Source organism: Antechinus flavipes, chromosome 1, assembly GCF_016432865.1.
Source record: "Antechinus flavipes isolate AdamAnt ecotype Samford, QLD, Australia chromosome 1, AdamAnt_v2, whole genome shotgun sequence".
In the NCBI taxonomy this organism is placed as follows: Eukaryota; Metazoa; Chordata; class Mammalia; order Dasyuromorphia; family Dasyuridae; genus Antechinus; species Antechinus flavipes.
Genome location: NC_067398.1, coordinates 658,704,562 through 658,730,733, shown reverse-complemented (window position 1 = coordinate 658,730,733; position 26,172 = coordinate 658,704,562). Strand labels below are relative to the sequence as shown.

The 26,172-nt window shown below is 35.7% G+C and overlaps 1 protein-coding gene across 2 annotated transcripts in view; it reads right to left on the bottom strand.

Moving 5' to 3' along the window:
- Nucleotides 1–3,219: 3,219 nt before the first annotated feature.
- Nucleotides 3,220–26,172, bottom strand: part of RFX2 (regulatory factor X2) — a 142,456-nt gene continuing 119,503 nt past the window's right edge. For both annotated transcript variants that reach the window (XM_051971777.1, XM_051971778.1), the window contains 8 exons: nucleotides 25,001–25,113; nucleotides 23,626–23,780; nucleotides 21,665–21,762; nucleotides 17,992–18,141; nucleotides 13,866–14,074; nucleotides 8,116–8,269; nucleotides 7,143–7,185; nucleotides 3,220–5,579 (listed from right to left, as the gene is read on the bottom strand). In XM_051971777.1, the coding sequence (XP_051827737.1) occupies nucleotides 5,470–5,579; nucleotides 7,143–7,185; nucleotides 8,116–8,269; nucleotides 13,866–14,074; nucleotides 17,992–18,141; nucleotides 21,665–21,762; nucleotides 23,626–23,780; nucleotides 25,001–25,113 (1,032 nt within the window). In that variant the 3' untranslated portion in view covers nucleotides 3,220–5,469. The remainder of the gene's footprint in view (nucleotides 5,580–7,142; nucleotides 7,186–8,115; nucleotides 8,270–13,865; nucleotides 14,075–17,991; nucleotides 18,142–21,664; nucleotides 21,763–23,625; nucleotides 23,781–25,000; nucleotides 25,114–26,172) is intronic.

Genomic DNA, 26,172 nt, shown 5'->3' with positions numbered 1-26,172 from the left:
TATCCCTAGTAACCTTATTACAGGCATGTGTACAAGTTATATATTTGGCAAGTTAGCAGACACTCAGATAAGCAAGAGGTTTCATCAGGAAAAATGACTAACATTGAAAAACTTGGGTTTTTACAAAACTATCATTCTGTTATGGAAAACAGATGGCCCAGATTATAGTATAGTAAATTTTTATAGTAATTCAGAATTGATTGACTGATTGAAGCTAAAGAATATTCACTGTTTGATGCCAACTGGTCTTATGGGTTATCTGCTCCATTTAACATTTTTAGCAAATAAAAACATTTGTGATAGGGAATGTTTTATCAAGTTTATGGATGCTACAAAAATCTTGGTAAGCTAGGATGGACTAAATCTAATAATTTTTTTCAAGTGAACTAATGACTAGCAATGTTTCCACCAACTTTTAAACTCATATTTAGACTTCATACTTATCCCTATTAAATTCCATCTTATTAGATTTATGCCCTGAGCTCAGTTAAGAGGGCCACATGTCAGGAAAGGCACTGGTAAGTTGGAATGTGTTCACAAGAGAATAAACTGGATGGTGAAAGGAGTTATAGGAAACTAGGTGAAGGCACTAAGGCTGTCTGTCAGTCACCTACTGAATACCTGAGAAGCTATCACCTTCAAGACACTTTGAGATTTGTTCTTCTTGACCCATCTAAAAGGCATAACTGGAAGAATTTTTGTAGTAAGGAAGCTATGGGAAATGACAGAAAAAACTTCCATGAGGCCCATCTACTACTCTGGGAATACTCTGTATTCTAAAATACTCTTATCTAAAAATAAACTGGGCTGCCTTGAAGGGTCGTGAATTTCCCCTTCCCTTTCTCTCTCCATCCTTCACCTTGGAAGTTCAAAGTCTAGAATCAGGGGTCCTCAAACTGTGCCCGTGGGCCAGATGTGGTAGCTGAGGACGTTTATCCCCCTCACCCAGGGCTATGAAGTTTCTTTATTTAAAGGCCCACAAAAAAAAGTTTTTGTTTTTACTATAGTCTGGCCCTCCAACAGTCTAAGGGACAGTGAACTGGCCTCCTAGTTAAAAAGTTTGAAGACCCCTGGCTCTTGATGCTCTATGGTAGAAGGGCTTCTTGAATGAGGGGGTGGGTTGTACTAAATGGCCACTGTGAACCCTCTTGTTGTGAGGTTCTGGATTCACACGTAGAAAGGTTTTTTTTTTGTTTTTGTTTTTTTTTTTTGTTAAATCAATTTGGGGTTGTTGCATGCCTATGCATGCCTAAGGTCCACAGACAGGAAGTGTTAAATGTCTGAGGCCAGATTTGAACTGGGGGTCCTCCTGATTTCAGGATTGGTACTCTATCCACTGCGTTAGAATGATTTCTTATAGGCTTTTCTCCCAGGGTTATGAGCAAAGTCCTTTGTTAAATCTTAAAAAGTATTGTGTATAGAATGCTTATTTGCTGGGAGGTAGAGATAATACATAACTGAATTATGTCTTAAATGGTGATCTGTGGTCTATATATGCTGAAGGGCAGATCATATCATCAAGAATTGTCCTTTTGTTTCTACCTTTCTAACATCTCTTCTGCAGAGCCCTTTCTGCCCCAACACCCTTTCCCTTCTGAGGTAGCCTGCTAAATGGTTTCCTTGTCTTAAGACTCCATCCTTTACTGCCAAACTCATCTTCCTATAAACCCATGTCTGACCATGTCACCCACTTCCTACTTATCAAACACCAGTCACTCTCTACTACCAAAATCCTCTTATTTGGCTTGGAGGTTCTGAAGAATGTAGGTCTGGCAATCTTCTGTCAACACTGAATAAACTCCGAAATTCACTTCTCCATTCCTCCAAGCCCTGAGACCCCTTCAATCCCTGTGCTTGGAGAAGGTGGGAGCTCTCCATGTGAGAAGCAGGTCCAGTGCAGCCAACTCATCATGTCCTCTCTGGTTCCGGATCATCATAGTTTGCTTCCCTGCCCTTGCCACCCACCATTTCCTCTCTCCCTTTGAGGGCAGGGATTGTCTTTTGCCTTCTTTTTTTCACAATAGAGTTTTATTTTCAGAGTTTTCCATATTCACCCTTGCAAATTTTTTTTATGTATTCCCAGCACTTAGCACACTGCCCAGCATCTAAAAGATACTTTTTAACTATTTGAACTATTTATTAGTTTAAACTGGACTCAAACTCCATAATAATCCAGTTTTTAATCCAATCTCCTGCCTGGATGGGTAGTTTAAACACTAGTTTCTAGGAAATAACTGCTCTCAATGTACTCTTTATCAAAATGATGCTTTTCGATTTAGTAGATGAACGTCTTTGTGAACTAGAAACTCTGGGCTTCTGGTTACCTGAAGTAGTGGTCTCTGGATTCCTCAGCTTGTAAACAAAATAACAGATAAACAGGACCAGCCTGAATAGCTACCTCATGAACATGAGCCCGTGGGTAATCAAAACCATGTGTTGGCAATCAAGAAACCCAAGTCTGAATTCCAATTCTGACATTTCCTAGTTGTGAGATGCTGAGCATATCACTTAGTCTCTTCAGGCCCCAGTTTTCTTACTGATAATAAGAGAATATTAAAATTCAACCTCACAGGATTGCATGGAAAGTGCTTTTTAAACCTTAAAGTGCTACAAAAACACCAATTGTCTCTGTCTTTTTTTGCTCTTTCTAAATTGTTTTCTTCCCAAAACAATTCTTTCATAGCTCCTCTTGAGTCCAAGGAAGTTTTTTTCCTGATGTGGTTTTTATCATCATCTCAGAAATCAGTTTCTAGAGCCACATTTGAGGACTTCTCAAAAGTGTTAAAGCAAACAGTACTAGGTGAGTGTGATGGGTGTGTGAACACTGGTATAAACTGATTAATTTTCATAGTGGGTGGATATGAACAAAGATGATAAGGAGCTGGAATAAGGATTGGATGTTTGAAATGAGCAAAAATCCTTTTGACACATCAGTAGAGCCAAGGACAAAAGTTCAGGAGACTGTGCTTCCTATAGCTTGCCAAGGCAAAGATTCAGTCCTTGAGTACCATGAGGGCAGCACACTGGCTATAAAACCCCACAGTGCTCTTATTTCCATTTACTTTCTACTTCAACTCTAATCCCCTTTTAGCTTTATCATGAAAACCACCAGGAGTGAAAGGTCTGCCCATGAGCACCAGGAAGCCAAAGGGGCCAGCTGGGAGAACAACAACAAAAAAAAATAATGAAAGAAAAAGTCACAGTCCAAAGCATGGAAGGTTATTTCCAAGATGGGCACATTCAATGTTTATTGCTATTAAAAATGAAAGTGTCAATGAGATTTTTGTGCACATCAGTTTTGGCATTTATCAAAAGGGCTAATCAAATATAGTCACTGTGGTATACACCTGCACTTGACTTTTAACTTTGTTTGTTGGAATTCTTGCAAAGGAATAGATGTATCATGAGGCAGAAATTCATTTTTGTTGGGTTACCACATGTGAAAGAAAAACCAATTCATCACATTCCATAAAAAATTAGCATAAATTTCTTCTAGGAAAAGGGATTTCTAAAAAAAACCAAAAAAAAAAAAAAAAAAACATTCTTTTGGCCTTGCTTCATTATAGATCCTGAAGCATTCAACCAGACAAACCCTGTAACTATTACAGATTTTCTGAAATAAAAATGTGTTTTCTTTACCCCCTACTCTTCCTGTATAAGCCCACATAGACTTAGGAATGTAAAGAGCCCTGTCAACATACACATCTTTCACTTCTCATGAAGTCATTTTTAAAAGGCCATCTGACTTTCGTTAGTACCTTCTGCATTAATAGAATATCTGGGACAGAATATATTCAAATATACACATTTATAAGAAAATCCTGAAAATCATCAGAGCACAAAACTATCAGTATAAACATTTCCAGAAGGAAAAAAAAAAAAAACTATTACCTTTCATAATGTAATGCTAAACCAGATTTGACCTTTTTTTTCTTTTCTTTTCTTTTTTTTTTTTTTTTTTTTTCTTGTTTTTTTTTGTTTGCAATTTGGTTTTTGGCACAAAATTGTTACCTTGGAGCTAACCAATAATGCAAATGTTAATGTTTTACAAATATCTGAAGTTCAAGACCACAAAGGCATTTGTGTTCTTCCAGAGAGAAGAACATTTATGTACTGAGACAATACAAGGATGGCTGTTCCCCCACATCAGATTGCTACAGTGTCATTAGCTCAAAGCAGTCCTTGGCAATTAATGAGGGGGAAAGGAGATAGATTCAGATTTTGTATTATGAGTAACAGGCACATGTTTGAATATCAACTAGAAACGGAAAATAAAATAGGCTAGTTGGTCCTCACTAAGGCACTGCCCTATAACACTGATAATCCTCCCCCACCCACTACCCCTCAGCTCATAGATTTGGTAAAAATTTCATTGCAGACACTCAGCAATTTGGCATGAAGGTAAATATGACCTTTAACAAATTTCAGAGGGGGAAAAAAAATCACTCTTTCCAATAAAATAAAACCAACATTTGAAGCTTGGGGACTGTTTTTTTTCTCTATACCAGAAAAATCTATGTGCTCTAATTCTTTAATTTTCTCTTTGTGCCATCTGGCTTGAGAGCTGCTGAAGCTGAAGTACAGGGACTTGGGGGGTTAGCTGCTACTTCTAGAAAATCCTTTGGTATCTAGAGTCAAACAGAAACCCCTCTGTACATATTTTGAGGCTATCTGAATTCTACAGCAAAATAACTGCCCAGTATTGAAAAAAAAAAGAAAAAAAAAAAAAAGGCTGCCAGATAGGCAGATTAATTCTTCCCATAAAACACCACTCAACGAGGAAGCAGAGAGGCCAGGACCCCCTTTTAGCCCACAATAAAATGTATGCTTCTTCTCCCCAAATGTGGGCCAGAGAACCTCTCCTTACACTTGTAGGGAAACCAGAAAATCTGTCACTTCTCACACTATGCCTGAGCTGCTTCTACTACAGTGAAAATTAATCAAGGCTGCAGCCAAAATGTGTGCACAGAGGAATAAAAACTGCTAGAAGGCGCTAACCAATTCACCGTGCCTCAGGCTTCAAAGAATTAGCCTAAAGTAACTGTCACTCTAGCTGGGACTGGCCACCGACATTTCAGAATGCCAACAGAGGAAGCAATTTATTCACAGTGATGGAAACATTACCTGAAGTAACAGAAGTACGAACTACTTAACTTAGAATCCATTCTCTCTCTTTCTCTCTCTCTTTCTCCAATGTACTACATGTACATTTTTACCCAATGGGAAGGAAGCACCTTCCCAATCTGAATTTCTAAAATATTTAAAAACTGCTTTCCCTCTTAAAAAATACTGCATCCTTTATACACAGACCCCTTTTTCAGAAGCCCTTCCTTGAGTAGAAGTAAACATTTACATAATCTAAGAGGCACTAATAGAGTGGAGTCCTATCAAATCCAGGTTTCAGGAATTCCAAACCCAGATCCTTTGAAATCCTGTGAAATTTCTTCTGCTCAAAAACAAGTCAAAGTGCTAGATGTCCTGTAAGGAGTGATTGGGATCACCGCGTTCCCGCTTCACCAGAGGCTCACCCAGACCACGGGCATCTGTGTCTGTTTCACTGCTGAGATCACTGATGTCATCTGCAGACAACAATTGATACAGTAGGTTGGCATAAGGGAAGAAAAGATAAAAGGACAATTTGTACTGGGGGATTCTGCTAAAAGATACACAACTAACTATCCCAGCCTCTCAAAGTTGGAAAGAACTTTAGAGGCCATCTAGTCTAATCCATACCTGAACAAGGATCCCCTCTAACATAGGCCACAAGAAGTCATCAGTGCCTAACACACAGTAGGTGCCCAATAAATAAATGCTTATTGACTTGACTAGCCTTTACCTTCCAAATTAACCCATAAATCATGTTGGGGTAGCTAATTATTAGGAATGTTTCCCTTCCATTACTTTAGATTTGTCTTTTGGCAACTTCCACCCACTGTTATTAAGAAGAACAAATCTAGTGCTTCTACAAGACAATCTTTCAAACTTGAAAATAATTATGATTCCCCCAATCCTAACTACAACCCCCCCAGTCTTCTCTCCATGCTTAATTTTCATAGAGTACAGTCTAAAGACATTTCACCACCATAGTGCTTCTGCTCTGGAGGCACTCCACCACTCATTTTTATGATCACAACTTTATTATGTCTGGATGTTCACCACTGATTTCTTTAATTATGTGGGCTGGAGTTTTGTCAGGAATTGAAGTCAAATTTACTGGTTTACAGTTTACTTTATTTGAAAATTGGAACACTGCCATTCTTGAATCCTGTGACACTTTTTCAATTTTCTACAATCTTTCCAAGATTACTGACAATGGTTTAGCCCTCATAACTCACCAGTTCTCCTGATTTTGAGAATTTCATGAATAGCTAATTGGCTAAGGCTCATTTCTATATATATATTCTGTACCATTTTCACATAAGCTTATTTTTTTCTTCCTTCCCTCCCTTCTCCTTAGACTAGAAGGGAAAGTGGCAAGTTACCATCTTTCAAAGCTCTCTGGCCTCCCCTGACAGCTTTCCTTAGACCAAAAATGGGTCTTCAGCACACCCACTCAAAATGACTGCACAAGGAGCTTTGGACTGACTACCAGGATTTGGTATGTGGAGGCCTAGGAATCCAATAAATGACCTGAAAATTCAGCATCAAAATCTGCATATTTGGACTTCCCAGTCCAAGCTAGTGGTGAAAAGTTTTTCCTTCTGCCACAGTTGGGTCTGAACAGGTGGGGAGTCATCCTATTTACTACTGGACTAGATTCCCATCATCTGTTGGCCCTGAATTCCTAGAAGCCAGTAGGAGATATAGTAGACAGTGATGGACTAGAAGACCTAAGTTCAAATGTTGCCTCAGTTTTTTACTAGGACATTGGACAAGTCACTTTCCCTTGCTCAGCCTCAGTTTCCTTGTTTATAAGATGGAGGTAGTAATAAGACCTACCTCTGAGGGTTAGTAAAAAAACTAGATGAGGTAACATGCAATGCAAATATTATCATAGTTCCTGTTTCTACTTATTGTTAATAGACAGGATAAAAAATAAAACACTAAATTAACAATAAATCTTAAACCCCCTCTACAACAGGATGGATCTGAGATCTTTCCTCTCTTCCACAAAAAAACAAGCATATGATACCAGCACACACCTTTATCTAGCAGTGTCAGTGACAGGGAGGCAAGGTCATTGAACTGAAAGAGAAAATTCAACATTTGTAATGAAAAAAAGGAATTCAAATCAATGTCAATGAAATTAATGACAGAATACTTTAAACATTTCTTAAGGACCTATTTCATTTAAGATACTGTGTCTAAGGAATATAGAAAGCTCAGACTAGACACAGCTCAGCCATCAAAGAGAAATTATTATCTTAAGCAACTTCAACAGAGGTGAAGCTCTGTTTTGTTTTTTTCATGTCCTACAAACTGTTTTATGTCCATTGTTATTACTTCACAAAAGTAGTATTTTCAGATCTTTATGTCTGCCTCTACTTTTATTTTGCCAAATAGACCAGGATCTTTACTCAGGACTTACTCAGGTTTAAAAGGAAGAGTGAATTCTACAGTGAAAAACCAAAATGACTAAATGTTAAAGCTAGAAACAGATCCCTCTCCAATAGGTAATTATAACAATTCACATAATCTCACATGGTATGCATGGGACAAGTAGCAAAATAAACTAATACAAATGAATTCCATTTGGGTTTTGGTATTGCTGTCATTGCAAAAGAAATAGCATTTAGATAAAAAAATATATACATTATTAATATGAACCCCAGTAAAAATATTTCAGGTATCTTCCCTGCTATTTTTACACTGAAGGCTTGATTTCTAATCAAGTAAAACAAGTCATTTGCAGCCCTGTAGATTTTCTGAAAACTTAATTTATGGCTTACATGAACCATTTCTTTATCCAAGAGTGATTTGGTTAGAGTGCATTTACAGCCTCTACCCAAGAATATTTCTTTTAGAAGTTAAAATAGGCTTTCGTAACTTATTCTTCAAAGTCTTAATGAAACAAGCATTCCATCAAACACTAATCACAGGAGTAAGAGCAATGACACACTAGTCCTTTGTATTTATGTTCAAGGTTATTAGCACCTTGATGGAAAGAGCTCGCACCTCGCCCATTACAGCAATTGGTGTCTCTCCTGTTGCTTCAGCAACTCGATGTTCAACCAGGTAAAACATGTATTCATCATACAGCAGGCGAATCAGGTGAAAGGAACCAAAACTGGCTGCACTCCGCAGGGTGAGATCACGAATCACCATGGAGCTAGAAAAGTTTTGAAAATAAAAAGCTATTTAAAATGTTTTAGAAGATGTTAAAACAAATTTCTCTGTAGTAAATAATAGGATGTATTATCAAATTTTCATTTGTTTCCTTTGACCCCCAAATGCCCTTGTGACCCTTAGGATCTACCTACTTGGTTGAGCCCTAAAATAGAAGTGCCCTCTCCCGCCACACTCACCATATATATTTGGTCCTGGACAGTCAGAGCACAGAGATGATAGTAACATTCACGTGCTAGGAGCCTTGAGCAGTACAGCTGGAGTTTCTTGAGATCAGGGACTGACTGTCTCATTTTGGTATCTATATCAGCAGGCATTACACAGTGCTCAGCACTTAATAATTTTTATTCATTATGAATAATGAATTCATTATGAATTCTTCAGTATGAAATACTTTAACTTTTTAGAATCAGTGGGCAAAATGCAAAAATGATTTTTAAGGCTTTTTAAATGAAGACATATTAAGTCACACTGATTAGAGTAAGACCAGATACCCAATGCTAGTCTCCTATTTTCAGTAAATTAAGCAAACTAATTCAGTAGGACTTTGGGGCAAAATAACAGTCCCACATCTACTCCACCAAAACCTAAAAATCTTACCCAACACTAAATGATTAATTAAAAATTTAAAAAAAAACCACTACAGCAAATGTCTTCTACCTCAGAACTGTACCAAATCAACCAAAAGCCTCACAAGTATAGAAAAGGGGGCTTCCAGCATCAAGTAAAAAAGACTCTACTCTCCCAAAAGAAGCAGAGATACATGTAGCAAGTAGGACTGTATGTCCTTAGGCACTAAAAGCAAACAGCTCCCCCTTGAAAGTCCCAGGGATTGGAAACCCACACTCATACCATTGCAAGATCCCATGTTCTGAATCTCAGATCCAGGAAAGCCTAATCAGGAAGGGGGAGAGGAGGAGAGATGAGATGGAGATTAGCCCAAGAGCCTAAATAATCAAAGGTGAAACCAAGCAAGAGCAATTAGTTACTCCAAACTTGCAGCTAAGAGTGAATACCAACCCTGTCATAAAGTCCCAGTTAAGGACTTAAAGCTAGAGAAATGAGTGAACCAAAAAAGATGCTGAAAAGTATTAAAAATTATTGCAAATTTAGAGAACCTGTCAAAAATAAGGTCGTAACTTCAAGCAGGAACTTGGAAGAAAGAATTTTCTATAAAGACTAAATAAAAACCTAGAAGAAATGAAGCAAGGATGAAAAAAAAGAAACAAAGAAAAGCTCCTATAGAAAGAATTGATTAGCAGCTTAGAAGAAAAAAAGATAAACCTTACTCAAGAAACAGGCTCCCTCAGAAAGCTGGGAAAAATTTTTTTTACAGCCAATGTTTCTGACAGAAAGAGATCATTTCTAAAATATATAGAGAACAGGGCAGCACAATGGAGAGAGCACCAGTCTTGAGTCAGGAGGATCTGAGTTCAAATCTGGTCTCAGACACTTAACACTTCCTAGCTGGGTGGTCTTAGGCAAGTCACAACCCCAATTGCTTAGCCCAAAAAAAAAAAAAGAAGAAGAAAATAAAACACAGAGAAGTCAAATTTCTAAGAAAACAAGTCATTCTAAGAAAACAAGACAATTTTCAAATAAAGAAATTAAAACCCTTTCTATATGAAAAAATGCTCTAAATCAATACTGATTAGAGAAATACAAATTAAGACAACTTTGAGATAGCACTTCACACTTCTAATATTGGCTAAGGTGACAGGAAAAGATAATGATAAAAGGGAATATCGAAAACTGGGACATTAATGTATTGTTTGGGTCATTGTGAAATGATCCTACCATTCTGGAAAGCAATTTAGAACTATATCTGAAGGGCAATGAAATTGTGCATATTGTTTGATCCAGCAGTGTTTATATCCCAAAAGCAGGAAAAGGACTCATGTGTACAAAAATGTAACAGCCATTTTGTAGTTGCAAGGAACTGGAAACTGGATGCCCATCACTTGGAGAATGGCTGAATAAGTTATGGTGTATGAATGTAAATGGAATATTATGGTTCTATAAAAAATAATGAACAGGCTGATTTCAAAAAAGCCTGGAAAGACTTACATGAACTGATGCTCAGTGAAGTGAACAGAACCAAGAGAATATTGTACATAGTAACAAGAATATCACATGATGAGCAACTGTGATGGACTTGGCTCTTCTCATGTGATGAAGCAAAACAATTCCAATAGATGGAAAATGCCATAGCCAGAGAGAGAACTATGGATACTGAATATGGATCACCTTTTTTGTTGTTTTTTTCTTTCTCATGGTTTTTTCTCTTTTGCTCTAATTTTTCTTGCATAGCATGACAAATATGGAAATATGTTTAGAAGAATTGCATATTCTTAACCTATGTCAGATTACTTGCTATCTTGGGGAAAAGGAGGGAGAGAGAAAATTTTGGAACACAAAAGTTTTACAAAAATGAATGTTGAAAACTATCTTAACATGTATTTGGAAAAATAAAATTACTATTGAAAATTGAAAAAAAAAAGAAAAGAAATAGGCTCCTTGAAAAAAACAATACATCAAACAAATGAGTGACTCCATGAAACAGAAAGAAACTTGAGGATAAAATGTAAAATATCTGCTTTCAAAAACAACTGGTTTGTATAACAGGACAAAGAGAGATAATTAAAAAATCTCTGGACTCCCTGAAAACCATGATTTAAAAAAAAAAAGCATGCAGACTATAGTTCAAAAAATAATTGAAAACTGCCTCGATCTGTTAGAGCCAAAGAATTAAGTGAAGACAGACAGAATCCACCAATCAACTCCTGAAAGAAACCCCAAAAGGACAAATCTAAGGAATGATTATCATAACCAAAATCTAGAACCAAATTCAAAGGAAAAAAAACATAATGCAAATATTTAGAAAGAAGCATTCAAGTTCCAAGGGATGAATCAGAGTTAGAATCATATAAGATTGTACTATGAACAAGAGGAGATTTTAGAATGATCTTCCAAAAGGAAAAAGGCTACTACACAAAATAGCTTACCCAATAATCCTAATGGGAGTAGGAGTGGGTAGGAAATGTATTAACAGAATAAAAGATTCCCAAGCATTTCTGATAGGGGCAAAAAAAAGAGCTGAGTAGAAACTCTGAAATATAATCACTACTTAAGAAAAAGTTAAAAAAATAAATGGCAAATTAGTTCTCTTCTGAGGTTTGTAAGAAGGGAGAGTTAAAGAAGGAATATATTACTGCAAAAAAACAAACAAACAAACAAACAAAAAAAAAAAACCAGGAAGTGAAATTTGCTATATCTGATTATTGAGCTGGGTAAAAAGAAGAATATGAAACAAAATTAGGAAGAAAGGGTGGAAGGAAGGGGCCTATTGCATGAACATTTTGTATGATTGCTTATCTGTTATACAATTGTTTGTTTATTTGTTTTAATCCTCTCACTTTCTCAGCTATGGAAAAGGTTAAGAGAAGGGATAATAATAATATTAATGGGGGGAAACAGTCCCATTTATTATACACAAAGACAAATATATAATAAACTTTTACATACACTCAAAATGTGTGTATAGATAAACATATACATACATATCCCAAGTAATATGGACTGAAGATTCACAATTTCATATTTTTGTCCTATTTTTGTGTTCTCTCATCTATACGGTAATAGTCTCTTTTTTGTTGTTCAAATTTTTAAAAATTTAATTCAATAAATATTTATTGAAGACCTACTCTGTTCAAAGATTGCACTATATCTTTTAAGTATTAAGGAAACAGAGTAAGTTAAATTTCCTGTACTTGGAGTTTACAGTGGAATAATTCGTTTTCTAATCTCAATATTTCATATTACTTAATCACATCATGCAAGTCATTTAAACTAATGTTATTATTAATCACTGTAAAATTAGATATTTTTGGTAGAGGAATCTATTCTTTTCAACCTAAAGTGAGGAAGGTTTCCTAGTGATACACACTAGGCACGTTTCCCAAAGAAACAGACATAATGTAACCAAACACAACAGAGTGCCATATTGAACACTCAGATACCTCTCTCCAATAATTTAATTAATGAGTATTATAATAAGCAAAAGAACAAAAAGTAAAGAGACACAGACACAGTCATTTGTTTTGGGTGACTATCAATAAAATAAAGTTATAGAGAGAACTAAGTTATCCAGTAAGAAAAGGGGATAACTAACTAGATTTACTAATTTCAAACCTGTTTTTTTCTGAGCTAATACAGTATCCATAGAAACTGCCAGAAGCAAGTGATTTTGTTCAGAAAAGAAAAAAAAAGATCTGGACTTAAAATAAGTGTGTATTTGAAATTTCCTAGAGGCCAAGAAATTAAGGAAATTGATATTGCTATGAAACCACTTATTATCACCTATTTCCATTTTTTTGTTTGTTTGTTTTGGGATGAGGCAACTGGATTAAGTGTTCTGCCCAGGGTCACACAGCTAGTAAGGATTAAGTGTCTAAAGCTACATATGAACTCAGATCCTCCTGACTTCAGGGTTGGTGCTCTATCTACTTCGATATCTAGCTGCCCCAGCATCACTCATTTCCAATCAGGCAATTAAAGGAAAAAAAAAAAAAAAAACTTTTAAAATGTCCAACAACATGAAAGCCACAATTAAAAGGGAAAATATGGAATACTCTAGGATTTTTCTATTTAGGAGCTATTTTTTAAAAAAATCTATATGCCACTCTGCTAACCTCTCCAAGGGATAATTCAATAAATCTGAGAGGGAACCATGTAAATGTGAATCAACACCACCTCCCAGCAGGGCAGCAACATTTAATTTCTCAAACACCGTGTCAACAAACTTTTTTCCATGTGTAAATTTAGCTACAAAAATGCACAATGGTGGAAAAAAAGCCATAGGTAGGACATTACAACTCTGAAACCATTAAGAGGAGTGTGTGTGTGTGTGTGTGTGTGTGTGTGTGTGTGTGTGTGTGTGTGTGTGTTTAAAGCAAAAAATTGTTGGCTTTGCTCACATAAAAGCCAAAAAAATCTTTCTTTATTCTGTTTTTTATATGTTGTACTTTTCAGCCTTTTGGCTCTTCATTTTATTGACAATACCATATCAAGCTGAGGACAGAGAAATACTGTTTGCATCAAGCCTGTCCATAATTCTCTTCTCTGCAGCTATTCAACAATGAATGTCTATCCCAATTCAGCTACAAATTTCCCTCCCATTGCAAGGGAATTAATTCTATATTGAGAAAATCACCGATTCAGTAAATATTGATGATGGGGTTTTATGCTCGCCACATCAGAAGATATTAAGATGAAGGAATATCATCCTTTGATCTCAAGAAATTCAATATAGCTCCATACCAGAAGAGGCCTTCTGAGACTGTCTGGAATAGCTTAAAGAACCTTAGGGCTATGTAAGCAATTAGAAGCATAAGCCACAAGCAGCTCATGGCCTGGTGTGAATTGGCACAAATGTGTCTGCCAGTTTTAGCCATCCCTCTAATTCAGACCTTCCCTTACCCTTTATTATATACTCACTAGTATAAATATCAGAATGATTCAGAACCACAGAAGTTAAGGTTGATTACATAACCCCTAAGAAGACAATGTCTGGGACTTACCTGTAAAAGGACCATTTAAGCAGGAATTGTCTTGCTGCTTTAGGGAAACTAGGGCTGCCAGCATGGTGTTTCAAAACCTGAGTGACAACATTATCGAGCCATGTGGCCCATTGATCCAGTGAGCTTTGTTGTTGCAAAGTCAGCTTGAAATCTTGCTCCAGCTTCTGTACCATGCTCTCTTCACACTGGCACACCCATGAGGCTTGTTCCTGGGAGTGAACACAAAAGAAAATCAGAAAAGAATTTAATGACAGATTTGAAACTAGTAGCCCTAAGTTCCTTTCAACAATAAGGCATATGAAAACATGAATCTGACTGATAATTTTTTCACTTTCATCTCTAATAATACTTTCTATAATAATGGTATAAAATTTGGGACAGTATAGAGGTTTTTCATAAAATACAAAATTCAGTAAACATTTATATTCTTCTGTGCAATACTATGTTAACATTAGGAATTTAATTTTTAAATGACACAGTCTTTGCCTTCAAGGAATTTACATCCCACTTAGGAGAGAAGCAGGATGGGAATACAGCATGTTCAAGGAAAAGTATAAAACAAAGGGAGTGATCAGCAAGGGGAAAGAGACAAACTACCCTAGGAAATTTTGAGAAAAGAGATCTAATAGGAGAGACTTATTTGAAAAATTAGAAAGGAATTAGTATGTGGAAATATATTTAACATGATTGCACAAAGGAAAGAGGGAGAAAAATTTGGACTCAAAGTCTCATAAAAGATGAATGTTTGAAACTATGTTTATATATAATTGAATAAAATACTATTTTTTTTAGAAGAAAGGAGTTGAAGGAAAATAATTCTAAAAGACAGAGATAACGAAGGAATAATTGAATGATTCTCTGAATGGGTTTTAGCTTATGTTGTGAAAACTGGACGAGGATTTAGTTTCACAGAGTTACACAAATTTTTTTTTTTTAAATCAGAGTAATAAAACATAAGAAATGAAACTGAAAGATTAGGCAGATATGAAACAAAGGAAACAAAATTTAGAGAGAAAAGCCATAAAGTAGAATAAGAAACACGCTTTGGTAGATGCAGAAGGTATATATACACTCAAATCAGGGTAAAAGAAAATAAAGGTTAAGGTCCCTGAAATGTGGAGAATGGGAGTTAGAGGAGGGACCACCAAAACAGATATTCATATATAACCAAATAAGACAGCCACCAATGGGAGATGTAATCAGGAATAGGGACTTACACTCCTATAGGGAAATTAGGTTCTTCAAATACGCTATGTAACCTCTATAAGTACTTAGCAAACAGAAGAAACAGAAGGGACTTGCATTTGGGGACAAAGAATAAAAGGCTGTGCTTTTGAGCTTCAAGGGTGTGCCTACTAGCTGGACAGTCCCTCTTACAAGAACATAAATAAACATCTTTTCCTAGATTTTTCAGTGAGTAAGTTGGTAAAGTTCATTTCTCATAATGTGAACACATAAAAGCAGAAGATGGAACAGCAAGTTCAACTAAAATACAGACAACATGAAGGAGAATAGAATAAGGTAAGCATAGAAAGAAAGTTTGGAATTAGATTTTGCAGGGTCTTAAAATAATAGTTTACATTTTGTCCTTGAAGCAATAAACAATCAAAGTTTTTGAGGTCATTGTCTTAAGAACTTCATAAAAGGGTAGAGAAAACTGAAGTGTGTTCTGCAGAGCTTTATGATAGCAAAGAAACATTGTAAATAAAATATAATACCTCATAGAGCTATGAACATATATAGATATAATACACAAAATCTCATGAGCTGAGGACGAACCGGGATGTCATCTAGTCTGATCCTCTTTCTACCACGTAGGTAGTAAGTACATATCTTTTTTGGAAAATGTATTGTGAAGAATTCTCTACCTCCAGAGACAGTCCTTGCCATTTCAGAAATTTCTAATTATTATAAAATATTATAGGAGATTCAAGAGAGAAAGTTCTTAATAGAATGGAGTAAAAGAAGGATAGGGAAGGCTTTCTGGTACTTGTGATTTGGGCTTCAAAGGATATCCACTAGCAATTCAGTGAAAATTAAAGAATGGACAGTTTCAAATATAAGTAACAATATAAACTTCAGCATTGAGTGAAGAAAGCATTTGAAGAACAGAGAAGAATACAGTTTAACCAGAACAAAAAAAAACATTCTAAACAAATGGAATACAATATTGTTTAAAGAGGAATATTAATTACATATACTTGGAAAGGTAGAAGAATACCATAGTGGAAGGCTCTAAATGACAGGCAGAAGAACTTAAAACTTTACTCTGAACAATAAAGAATCACTGAAGATTTTTGAGAGGTATAACATGACCAAATTAATATATAAAACAGACTATTATAGGAGCAATATAAATGTGGGAGGGGAAAGGTCAAAGAAAAAGAAGAGAAAAGAATGAGTTGGTAAATATTGTTAGTAGACATTTATAGTTCTTCAGATGGGTGACAATGAAAACTTTGTGTTAGGATGGTGGCAATGAGGGATAGAGAGGAGAGAACAAATGTAAAAAAGGGTGGCAGAGAAGGAATTGAGAAGATTTAATAAATTAGCTTGTATTTACTTACTTTTGTGAATTTCATATCCCTGGGCAGAATTCATTCATTCATTCATTCATTAAGTACTTATTAAAGCATGCAAATTCCTTGGAAGCAGGAATTTTTGTTTTGTCAAAATAGGTCATATATAGATTTATATCATATGAAGTGCTTAATCAAGTTTTGTTGAGAGGATTTCAGATTACATGAGTAACAAGATGGAGAGCTAAACATTTTCTCTGATCCTATGATCTCTGAAACCTCTCCAAAATAGAAATTGTGTGTCAAAGATAACAGCAATTTCAGCTGTCTCCATGATCTAGGACACCCAGAATCCCAAATAAAGTTAAAAAAAAAAATCAAACCCAAGAAATGTTGCTTATTGATTCTGAAATCACTTGGCACTTCTCCCCTACCTACTGTAGTATAACTGGCAGACTCAAAGACATGAAATAGGTTAACAACAAAATCCACCATTATACCCCGGTACTCTTCCACCAATACCCCCTCCTTTCTAACACTGGAGACCCTGAGTCCAGTTGACAAAAGTTGTCTTATGCCATGACAGCCAGCTTGGTCACAGCCCTTTAGTTTCTAAGAAGACTTACAACCCCATAGGATCAGCACTGCAAAGTTCTTAAGTGCCAGTGCTGGACCAGGGAACTGAGAACAGAGGAAGTGGAACAAGTCACCCTGATAGGACATGTACATGGGTAACTAGGTAGGCACTTCTATCATGGGGAAAAAAAAAAAAAGCACAGCATCCAGCTCAGACCAGTTCTAACCATCCAAAAGTCAGATGGGCAGAGAACTAGACTGGTGAGTTAAATTCTCCATTGTAAGAGGAAACTAAGACAAATTGAGATCCTATCCCTAAAGGGAGGGGACCAAGGGAACAGAGAAGAGTATGGGATGTACACAAATGGACAAGTCTTTTTACTGACTCTTCAGATGATGTTTTCTTTTAAGGTTTGGTGCCCAGAACCAAGCACAGGATTCCAGTTGAAGTTTGATGAGAGCAGAGTACAGAGGAACAATCATCTAATTCTTTCTAGAATCTATTCCTTTCTTAATGTAGTCCAAAATTACATTAACTATTTTGACTACAGAATCAAACTGCTCACTCTTGTCAAACTTGTGGTCTGAAATCCCAAGATCTTTTTTCAGACAAACTAAGTATTATAGCTTTCTCATCTTGTACTTGTACAATTGATTTTTTGAACCCAAGTATAAGACTTTATCTTATTGGAGTCACCCTAATGCTCTAATATACAATTTTTTTTAAAACTGTGCTTCCAAGCTAAACAGCTAAGACCTACAATTTTGAAGCAATATCTTCAACTTCAGCATAAAATAGAGAATTTAGTATCAATGAACATGACATGAACTGGCCAATACCCACCAAATGTTTCAAGTTACTCACAAACTAATTTTTTCCCCCTCACCAACCATTTACTCCATAGAATCCATAATTTCTCTGGATCTCTGGATCATAAAATCCAGAATTTTAGAACACTAAGTGATGTACTGCAAAATGACATTAAAATTTATCTCTATTTCTTTTGGAAGAAAAAACATTAGGAAGTCACCTGCACATTGGCAAAGTCCACTCTATTTAGGTCACTGAGCATCTGATTTATCTGAGAAGTGTTCTGGAGAACTGCCCGGGCCGCCTGAGCAAGGTGATTCAGGGATGTGTATCTCCGCAGAGTCTGTGCAAAGGCACTTACTACTCCAACCTGCAACACAGAGGATATACTGAATGAGTAATGCACATAATGCACCGTGCTAAGAGCTTTACACATTCTTTTATCATAATCTGTTATCATTCAACTTCTCCCCTTTTGCTTTGCAACTTTAAAACTTGTTCTTTGTCCTCAACAAAACCTCTAGTCACTCTACTACTCACTTCTTTCCCAGACTATTAGTGCTATAATGGTTACATTCATCTCTCCTTATAACCTGCCCTCTACTTACTTTTCCTGTCTTCTAATACCTTATTCTGTTCCTCCTTCCCCAATATGACCAGTGATGCAGTGACACTAGCCAGTCTAGTGCTGTTCCTTACACAAGATAATCTTATTTCCTACTATTAGGCATTTTCATGCCGTTCCCCACGTCCCCATGAGTTTTCTCCCTCTTCATTTCCATCCTCTGACTTATCTGATTTCCTTCAAGTCTAAATTAAAATCCCATCTTCCACACGAAACCTTTCTTAATCTTCCTTAATGCTAGTACTCTCTGATGAATATTTCCAGTTAATCTTAGTATATAGCCTGGTACATAGTAGCTTGATAAATGCTTGTTGACTTTATGACATAGTTATAATGCACTTAAGACAAATATGAAGAATATGAATATATCTGGAAAGACTTTTACTGAATAATACAAAGTAAAAAAAAAAAAACTTGAATACATACTGTGATTATGTGACTCTATTCTACCTCTATACCAAGAGCAGGCTTACTCTCTGCGGATGCTTGTATGGGCTTTCCTAGCGTCTCCCTCTTCCTGACCTCTCTGCTTTCAGTTCCCTTTTATATATTGTCTCCTTCCATTAGAATATAAGCTTCTTGAGGGTAGGGATTATCTTTTTTTTTGTCTCACATTTGTATCCCCAAAATTTAGAAAAATATTTAGCATATAGTAAGCACTTAATGAATGCTTTACTTATCTATATGAGAAGAAAAGGGAATGAGGAAAGATTAAAGAATTAAAGACCTAAGGAGTGACTAAAGTTATAATATTTAGCACATTAAAATTAAATGTAAATCATTACTAAACAAATTTAATTTGTTGTGCTAGTACCCAGTTTATATATATTGGCAGAATTGTAAAGTACTCCAGCCATTCTGGATTTCAATTTGAAATTATGCAAAAATAAGTGCCTGAATTATCTATAACCATTGCCCCAATGAGCGTACTATTGGGCCTATATCTTGAATAAGTCTAAGACAGTAACAAAGGTTTACTATGTAACAAAATATTCCAGTAGCACTTTTCTGAGGTAGCAAAAAACTGAAAACAGAGCAGGTGGTCACTGACTGAATAATGGCTGGAAAAACTATGGTACATAGATATATAAAATGTTATTGTGTAGTTAAGAAATGATACTTATGTGGAATTTACAGCCTTTTACACTGATGATCAGCTTCTCTTTGATGCTCTTTACTAAGTTTCCATCACATTATTTTACCTTGGTCCTCCCACCTATCTGACTACATCTTCTGTCTCATTTCCTATGTCTTTGTCCAGGTTATATCCACGAACAGTGGGTATCTTCTAGGCCTCTTCTCTCTCTCTCTTTTTCTCTCTCTCTGTCTCTCTGCGATTTTGCTTGATGATCTCATCAGCTCCTATGGATTCACTTATTATTTCCATCCTAATGATTCTCAAATCTATTGGTATAATCTGAACCTCTCTCCTAACTTAGTCTATTTTTTCCTTTTTTTTATTATAGTTTTTTATTTACAAGATATTTGCATGAGTAATTTTTCAGCATTAACCCTTGCAAAATCTTCTGTTCCAACTTTTCCCCTCCTTTCCCCCCTCCCTAGATGACAGGTAGAGCAATACATGTTAAATATGTTAAATGCAATATATGTATACATATTTATACAGTTATCTTGCAGCACAAGAAAAATCAGACTTAGAAATAAGGTAAAAATAACCTAAGAAGGAAAACAAAAATGCAAATGGACCTAACTTGCAGTCTTACATTTCTAACTGCCTACTGGACACCTCTAACAGGATATCCCATAGCTACCTTACATTTGACATATCCAAATTTGAACATCTCTTCCCCACAATCTGCCCAGTTAACTACCCAGGTTTGCAATTAGATGTCATTCTCTATTCTATTTCTCACATCCAATCTGTTGCTAATTTTTGTCAATTTTACTTTAATGACAGCTCTCTTATGTGCCCTCTTCTCTTCTCTGATATCATCACTGGAATAAGCCTTTATCACTTCATGTCTAAAGTGCTGAAAAAGACTTCTGCTTGGTTTCTTTGCCTCAAGTCTCTCCTCATTCCAGTATATCTTCTGCTTGGCTATCAAACTAATCTCCTTTAAAACACAGGCCTAATTATGTTACCCTTATCCCTTCTCCCTCTACTCAGTAAACTTCAGTGGCTTCTTAACACCACAAGGATCAAATATAAAATCCTCTGTTTGATATTAAAAATCCTTCATTCTGGTTTCCGCCTAACTTACCAGTCTTCTTATACCTTATTCCATATGTATGTGGGCCGCCCCAACTTTTCCAAAACCCACACATACCCTGAGATCCAATACTCTTCCTCCCATCTAATAACTCAGCATTTTCACTTACTGTCTCCCATGCCATACATGTCTCCCATCCCTACTCATTTCTACTTCCTCACTTCCCTGGTTTCCTTCAAGTCCCATTTAAAAATCCCACTTTCTACAAAAGCCTTTCCCTTAACATCTTTAATGCTAGTCCCTTCTCTCTACTGATTATCTGCAATTTATCCTGCATCTATCTTGTATATACATAGTTATTTGCATAGTTTCTCTCCATTAAACCACAAACTCCTTGAGAACAGGGTCCCTCTTTGCCTTTTTTTGTATCCAGAGCATTTAGCACAGTTCCTGACATATAGAAGGTGTGTAATAAATACTGAATTGCTGAGAAACATGGGAAGAGCTTCATAGAGCAAAATAAGCAGAAATAAGAGAACAACATATACACAAAGACTCCAACAATATTTTAAAGATTACTAAAAAGAGAATGAATTCTGAGTAACCGAAAAGCCAATGAAATTCTAAGAGAACAAGGAAATATACCATCTTTATGGCCACGAAGTGGGGGACTACACAGTACTTCAGATGTGCTCCTCATATACCTCCCTCATTCTCAAATGCTGCCTCTATCAATGAAGCCTGAGACTAATTATTCTAATTATATGAAAGAGGGAACTTCACTATTTGATGCAAAGAACTATTCATACTTTCCAAGAAAAGAGAACAACAGATTCATCATCTTCACATTCCTTTCATTCTCTGATTTTGGTACAGTAAATTAGGAAAGTATACATCCATACTTGGTTTTATAGTTTAATCATTACCTCTTACTCAATAGTTAATCCAGAATAATTCATTCAGTGATTATTTACTGAGGGATAAATCCCTTGGAACAGAGAATTTGACTAGATTTTAGTGCTCCAATCAAGATTTATCTATTGTAATTTAAGTACCAGTACCTAGCTATTATTGACTCTTTCCCCCAAGCTAATTACCTTTGTTTGAATGACCTGCTGGGGAAAATCACTCATAGCATTTGTCAACCAGCCTTCTAAGCTCTTTGCAAAATTTCGGATTGCCTGTGTCAAAGTACCTATAAAAAAATCAGAATATTAACACGATTTTCTTATGCAAGTAAATTTTATTACAATTAAGTCTTTCTGATATCACTTACTTTTCTTCTCATTTGTGCTGCATTTTTGCCCATTTTTTTTTATAATATCTCACACTTTAACCTACTTAAACTACCTGACCCAGCAATTTTCCTCCTAGCATCTTCCCTTTTCAATTCATTCTTAACAATGTCACCAAATCAGCCTTCCTAAAACACAATTTTATTTGTTCAAAAACCTTAATTCCTTATTTCCTACCAAATAAAGTCCATAATCCTGCACTTAGCATCCAAGGCTTTTTACCATCTAACCCACTTTATCCCATATTTTATCCATACATACAAAGTACATTTTGGCAAACTAGACAATTCAATAATTCCTGAGTAGAACTAGAACTTCCCTATCTCCATATCCTTATTCAAATTATTTACTCAACCATCCACTATCACTGCCTAATAAAATCTTACCCATCTTTCAAGAACTAGCTTGAACATTTGTCTTCCGCATGAAGTTTTCCCTTATTCGTTCGGCCAGAAGTGATCTCTTCCTCCCAGAACTCCCTTAATGCTTTGTGGTTTTTTGGATGGCACATCACATTTTACATTGTGTGTTAGCTATTTAACAACTTATTTTTTTAATGATATGGTAAAACTATAAAGTCCAGAAATAACATAACAAAGAATAATTAAGAAATAAAGATAATAATCTGACCTTCAGAAGTGAAGACTAAAGGAAGAATAATATATAAAACAGAGGAAAGTTATTATTCCTTCTTTCTACTGAGAACAAAATTAAGAGGAAAATACATTTCATTTATATCAACAAAAGTAAATAATTAGAAGGAAGAATTTATCTAAATTCCTGTTACTTATTAGCATACCATTTAGTACTTAATCATGTAATGTCTCACATTATATTTTATGTATACATTTCCTATTCCAATGTCTAGCACAGTGCCTTGGATACAGTTAAGGCAAATATTTGCTGAATGACTGAATTAATGAATTTTACCCAAAAAAGCCTTCTATTACATACAGCATCTAATATTGTGCATAGCACATAGTAGTGAGTATATACCTGTGAATCCCATGACTGACATACCCTTTAATACTCTTAAGAATGCAGCCACTCAGCGTTTGGTCAGCAGGAGGTTTAGTTCTCCTGACACAGTCTTATAAAACCCAAGGTCATCTCCATTCCATCAGTAGGTTTTGGAGCACAGGATGATTAGATATTATAATAAGTTACCAAGGAAAGGTGCAAAATATGCCACCAGATATTTATGAAGAGGTTCCAGCAGGCACCTGCTGTTTTAGACAATCTAGATGAAGAGAAGGCCAGATGTACTACCTCTAAAAAGTCCATTCTAGCTAACTCTACTCCAACCAACAAATAGCGAATGATCTTTCCCATGAGGTTTGAAACAAACAAGTCTGTTTGGGATTTCATAATGAAGGTCACAAAAATTAATTTAGTTATCAACATGGCCAATTTACAGACATATCCCAACCAAGACATTTGGGAAAGATTAACTTCAGTTTAATGTAAAACAAAAGAACAACAACAACAAAAACTCTAGTTAAATGCCTTCTTACTTTATAGTAAACCTCTTTTTGCCAGCACAGGAATTAACAGCCTCAGACAATAATGATATTTTTTTTTTCTTGGTTTGGTAATATGGAAAAACATTTAGACAAGAGAAAATATCTTATATTAAGATGTTGTTTTTTAAAGTTATATTTTGTACTATGTACCTAAATTTAAATAAGGGCACAAAGAGATGTTTCTATTATCAAAAGTCTAGAGCTGAGCTAGAATAAGAATATGAAACAGAATTTGCTTACTGGGCACCGGTCTCAGCACATCAGGGATGAGAATCTCCACCAGAGCTTGATACAATATGTGATCACAATTTCTCATCCACTTTAATATAGGGTCATATTTACATAGTGTAATAAGCTTGTCCTTTGGGATGACAGCAACTTCATGTTCTTCTTCACTGTATGGAAATGGACAAAATAACATCACTTGCATTCAGAGTAGCTATTTTAAGCCATGCCATTCTGCAAATATTTAATGCAAGGGGAGGTTGTAGAGTGAAAATCTATTGAAAGTGAGTAGAAACAAGCAGAAAATATTAACAACATGACCAGGGAATCTGGAAAAAACCACATTTTTTAGATTTTTCTTTTCATCACCAGGCCCCTAGTACACCTTTTTTTTTTTTTTTTTTTTCCTGTTTAGACGCTATATTAGAATATTGCTTCTTACCTCTTTATAAATGTCTTTTCATCCTGCACTTTGCAGGAAGCTATATACTTTTTAGAGAATATATTTTATCTAAACCAGGGATCCTCAAACTACGGCCCACGGGCCAGATGCAACAGCTGAGGACGATTATCCCTCTCACCCAGGGCTAGGAAGTTTCTTTATTTAAAGGCTCACAAACAAAGTTTTTGTTTTTACTATAGTGCGGCCCTTCAACAATCTGAGGGACAGTGAACTGGCCCCCTATTTAAAAAGTTTGAGGACCCCGATCTAAACTAACTAGCAAAATACATATAAAAATTATTTGTAGTTCTTTCTAATACACAAAGATATCTGAAATCTCTTTTTTTTGTAATTCAAGTTGAAAAGTTTAAGGATCAGCAACCTGAACCTCTTTCTTATACGTTATGACAACTAAATAGAAAACAAAACTATCTGTTCTTTCTGAGGTTCTTTCTAGGCATCTAGGTAATACAGCAGATAAGAGTAAGCAAGACCTAAGTTTAAGACCAATTTCAATTATTTACTAGTTGTCTGATCCTAGGCGCATCACGTAACCTCTGTTTGCCTCAGCATCCTCAACTGCAAAGTGGGGATAAGTAACAGCACCTCCATGTTACAGATTCAAATGAGACACAATTTGTAAAGCCCATTTATAAAGGATATAACAGGTACTTAATAAACATTCATTTCCTCCCTTCTCAAGGAGTTATCATTTGTATCTTTGATATCATTTGATTACTTAAGAGTAGTCAGTAACCTCTGGCTTGCAAGGTAAATTTGGACTAAAAAGCATTTTCTATGAAGCAGGCACAGGCAGCCCGGACTTGGATAGGGCAGACGTTTCTCAAAAGCTGTCCCTAGAGGTCACTGGGGCAAAATCCAGTTTGAAGGTGAAGCTTGCATAAGTTTCCATTTCCTGAATTGGATAATCAAAGTTTAGTCACTCACGTGGAAGGTAGAGCAGTGGAGCCATCACCTGAAGGCGGTTTTGAACTCCAGAATGACAGCCATAGCTTCTCAATGTAGTGAAACTGAAGATTCATTACAACATCCAAAGTTGCCTAAACAACAAATCATGATAAGGTATATCTAACATGTAAAATAAGACTTTATTGGTTTATAAGCATTTTAAAGAAAGTTACTTTTTTCATCAAGAGGAAGAATGTGCTTCACTGATTCCTTCCTGGTGTCTTTGGAATAGACTGAGTTTTAAGTACCTGGTTGAGGATTTTGCTGTAATGTTTTCCAGAACATCCTCCTTGGCCATCTTGGATTATAAAGAAAAACTACAGAACCCAAAATGACTGAAGTAGATAGAGAAACACATAATTCTTATTGCTAATGATAATGAAAAATTAGTAGCTCATCAAAGACTCACTCAAGCTTTAAGTGACAACTTTTCCATATCAGCAGTTGGCAAAAGACATGCCCATTTCCAATCATTGAATTAAAGCAAAGTGCAATACTCGCAGGTAGAAAAGACAGATTCCCAGTATGGCCAGCTTTATTTCCTTTAACTTTCACTTACATAAGAAATTGATGCTGACCAAAATGCATGCACTGTTAATTTTCCTGCTTAATTTTTTATAATGCAAAGCAAATGATTCTGAAAAAATAGTAGTAAAAATGTTCTATCTTCTAAGTTCCTTGTAAGTATTGCCATTATGGTATAACTGAGACTTTTGGCTTGGTTAAAAGGAAAAATGCCATGGGCTGCAATCCTCTTCCAGGATTCTGTCTTATCAGTTCTAGTAATATATTTATAACACTAGTGTCAGTTATATTACTTAATAATGCTTATGATATCTGTATTTTGTTTGCAATCTAGTTTTACTCAGTAATATGCATATAAATTGCAAACCTGAAATAAATGTAATTACTAATTTTTTTAAAAAGGTGCCTAAAAATAAAGATAACTTTTTAAAATAGTCCTTATCACATTAAGTAGCGCTTTCTTATCAGCAAAGAATTTGTGAACTGGACTGACATCATGCCCTGCAGCAGTAAAGGAGACTGCATTTATCTTTTTCAGAAAATTTCTGTAAGCAAAGTACTTTGCAAAATCCTAAGAGAATTAAAGAAATATGAGCTATTATTGTTATCAAAAAGGGCACACAGTG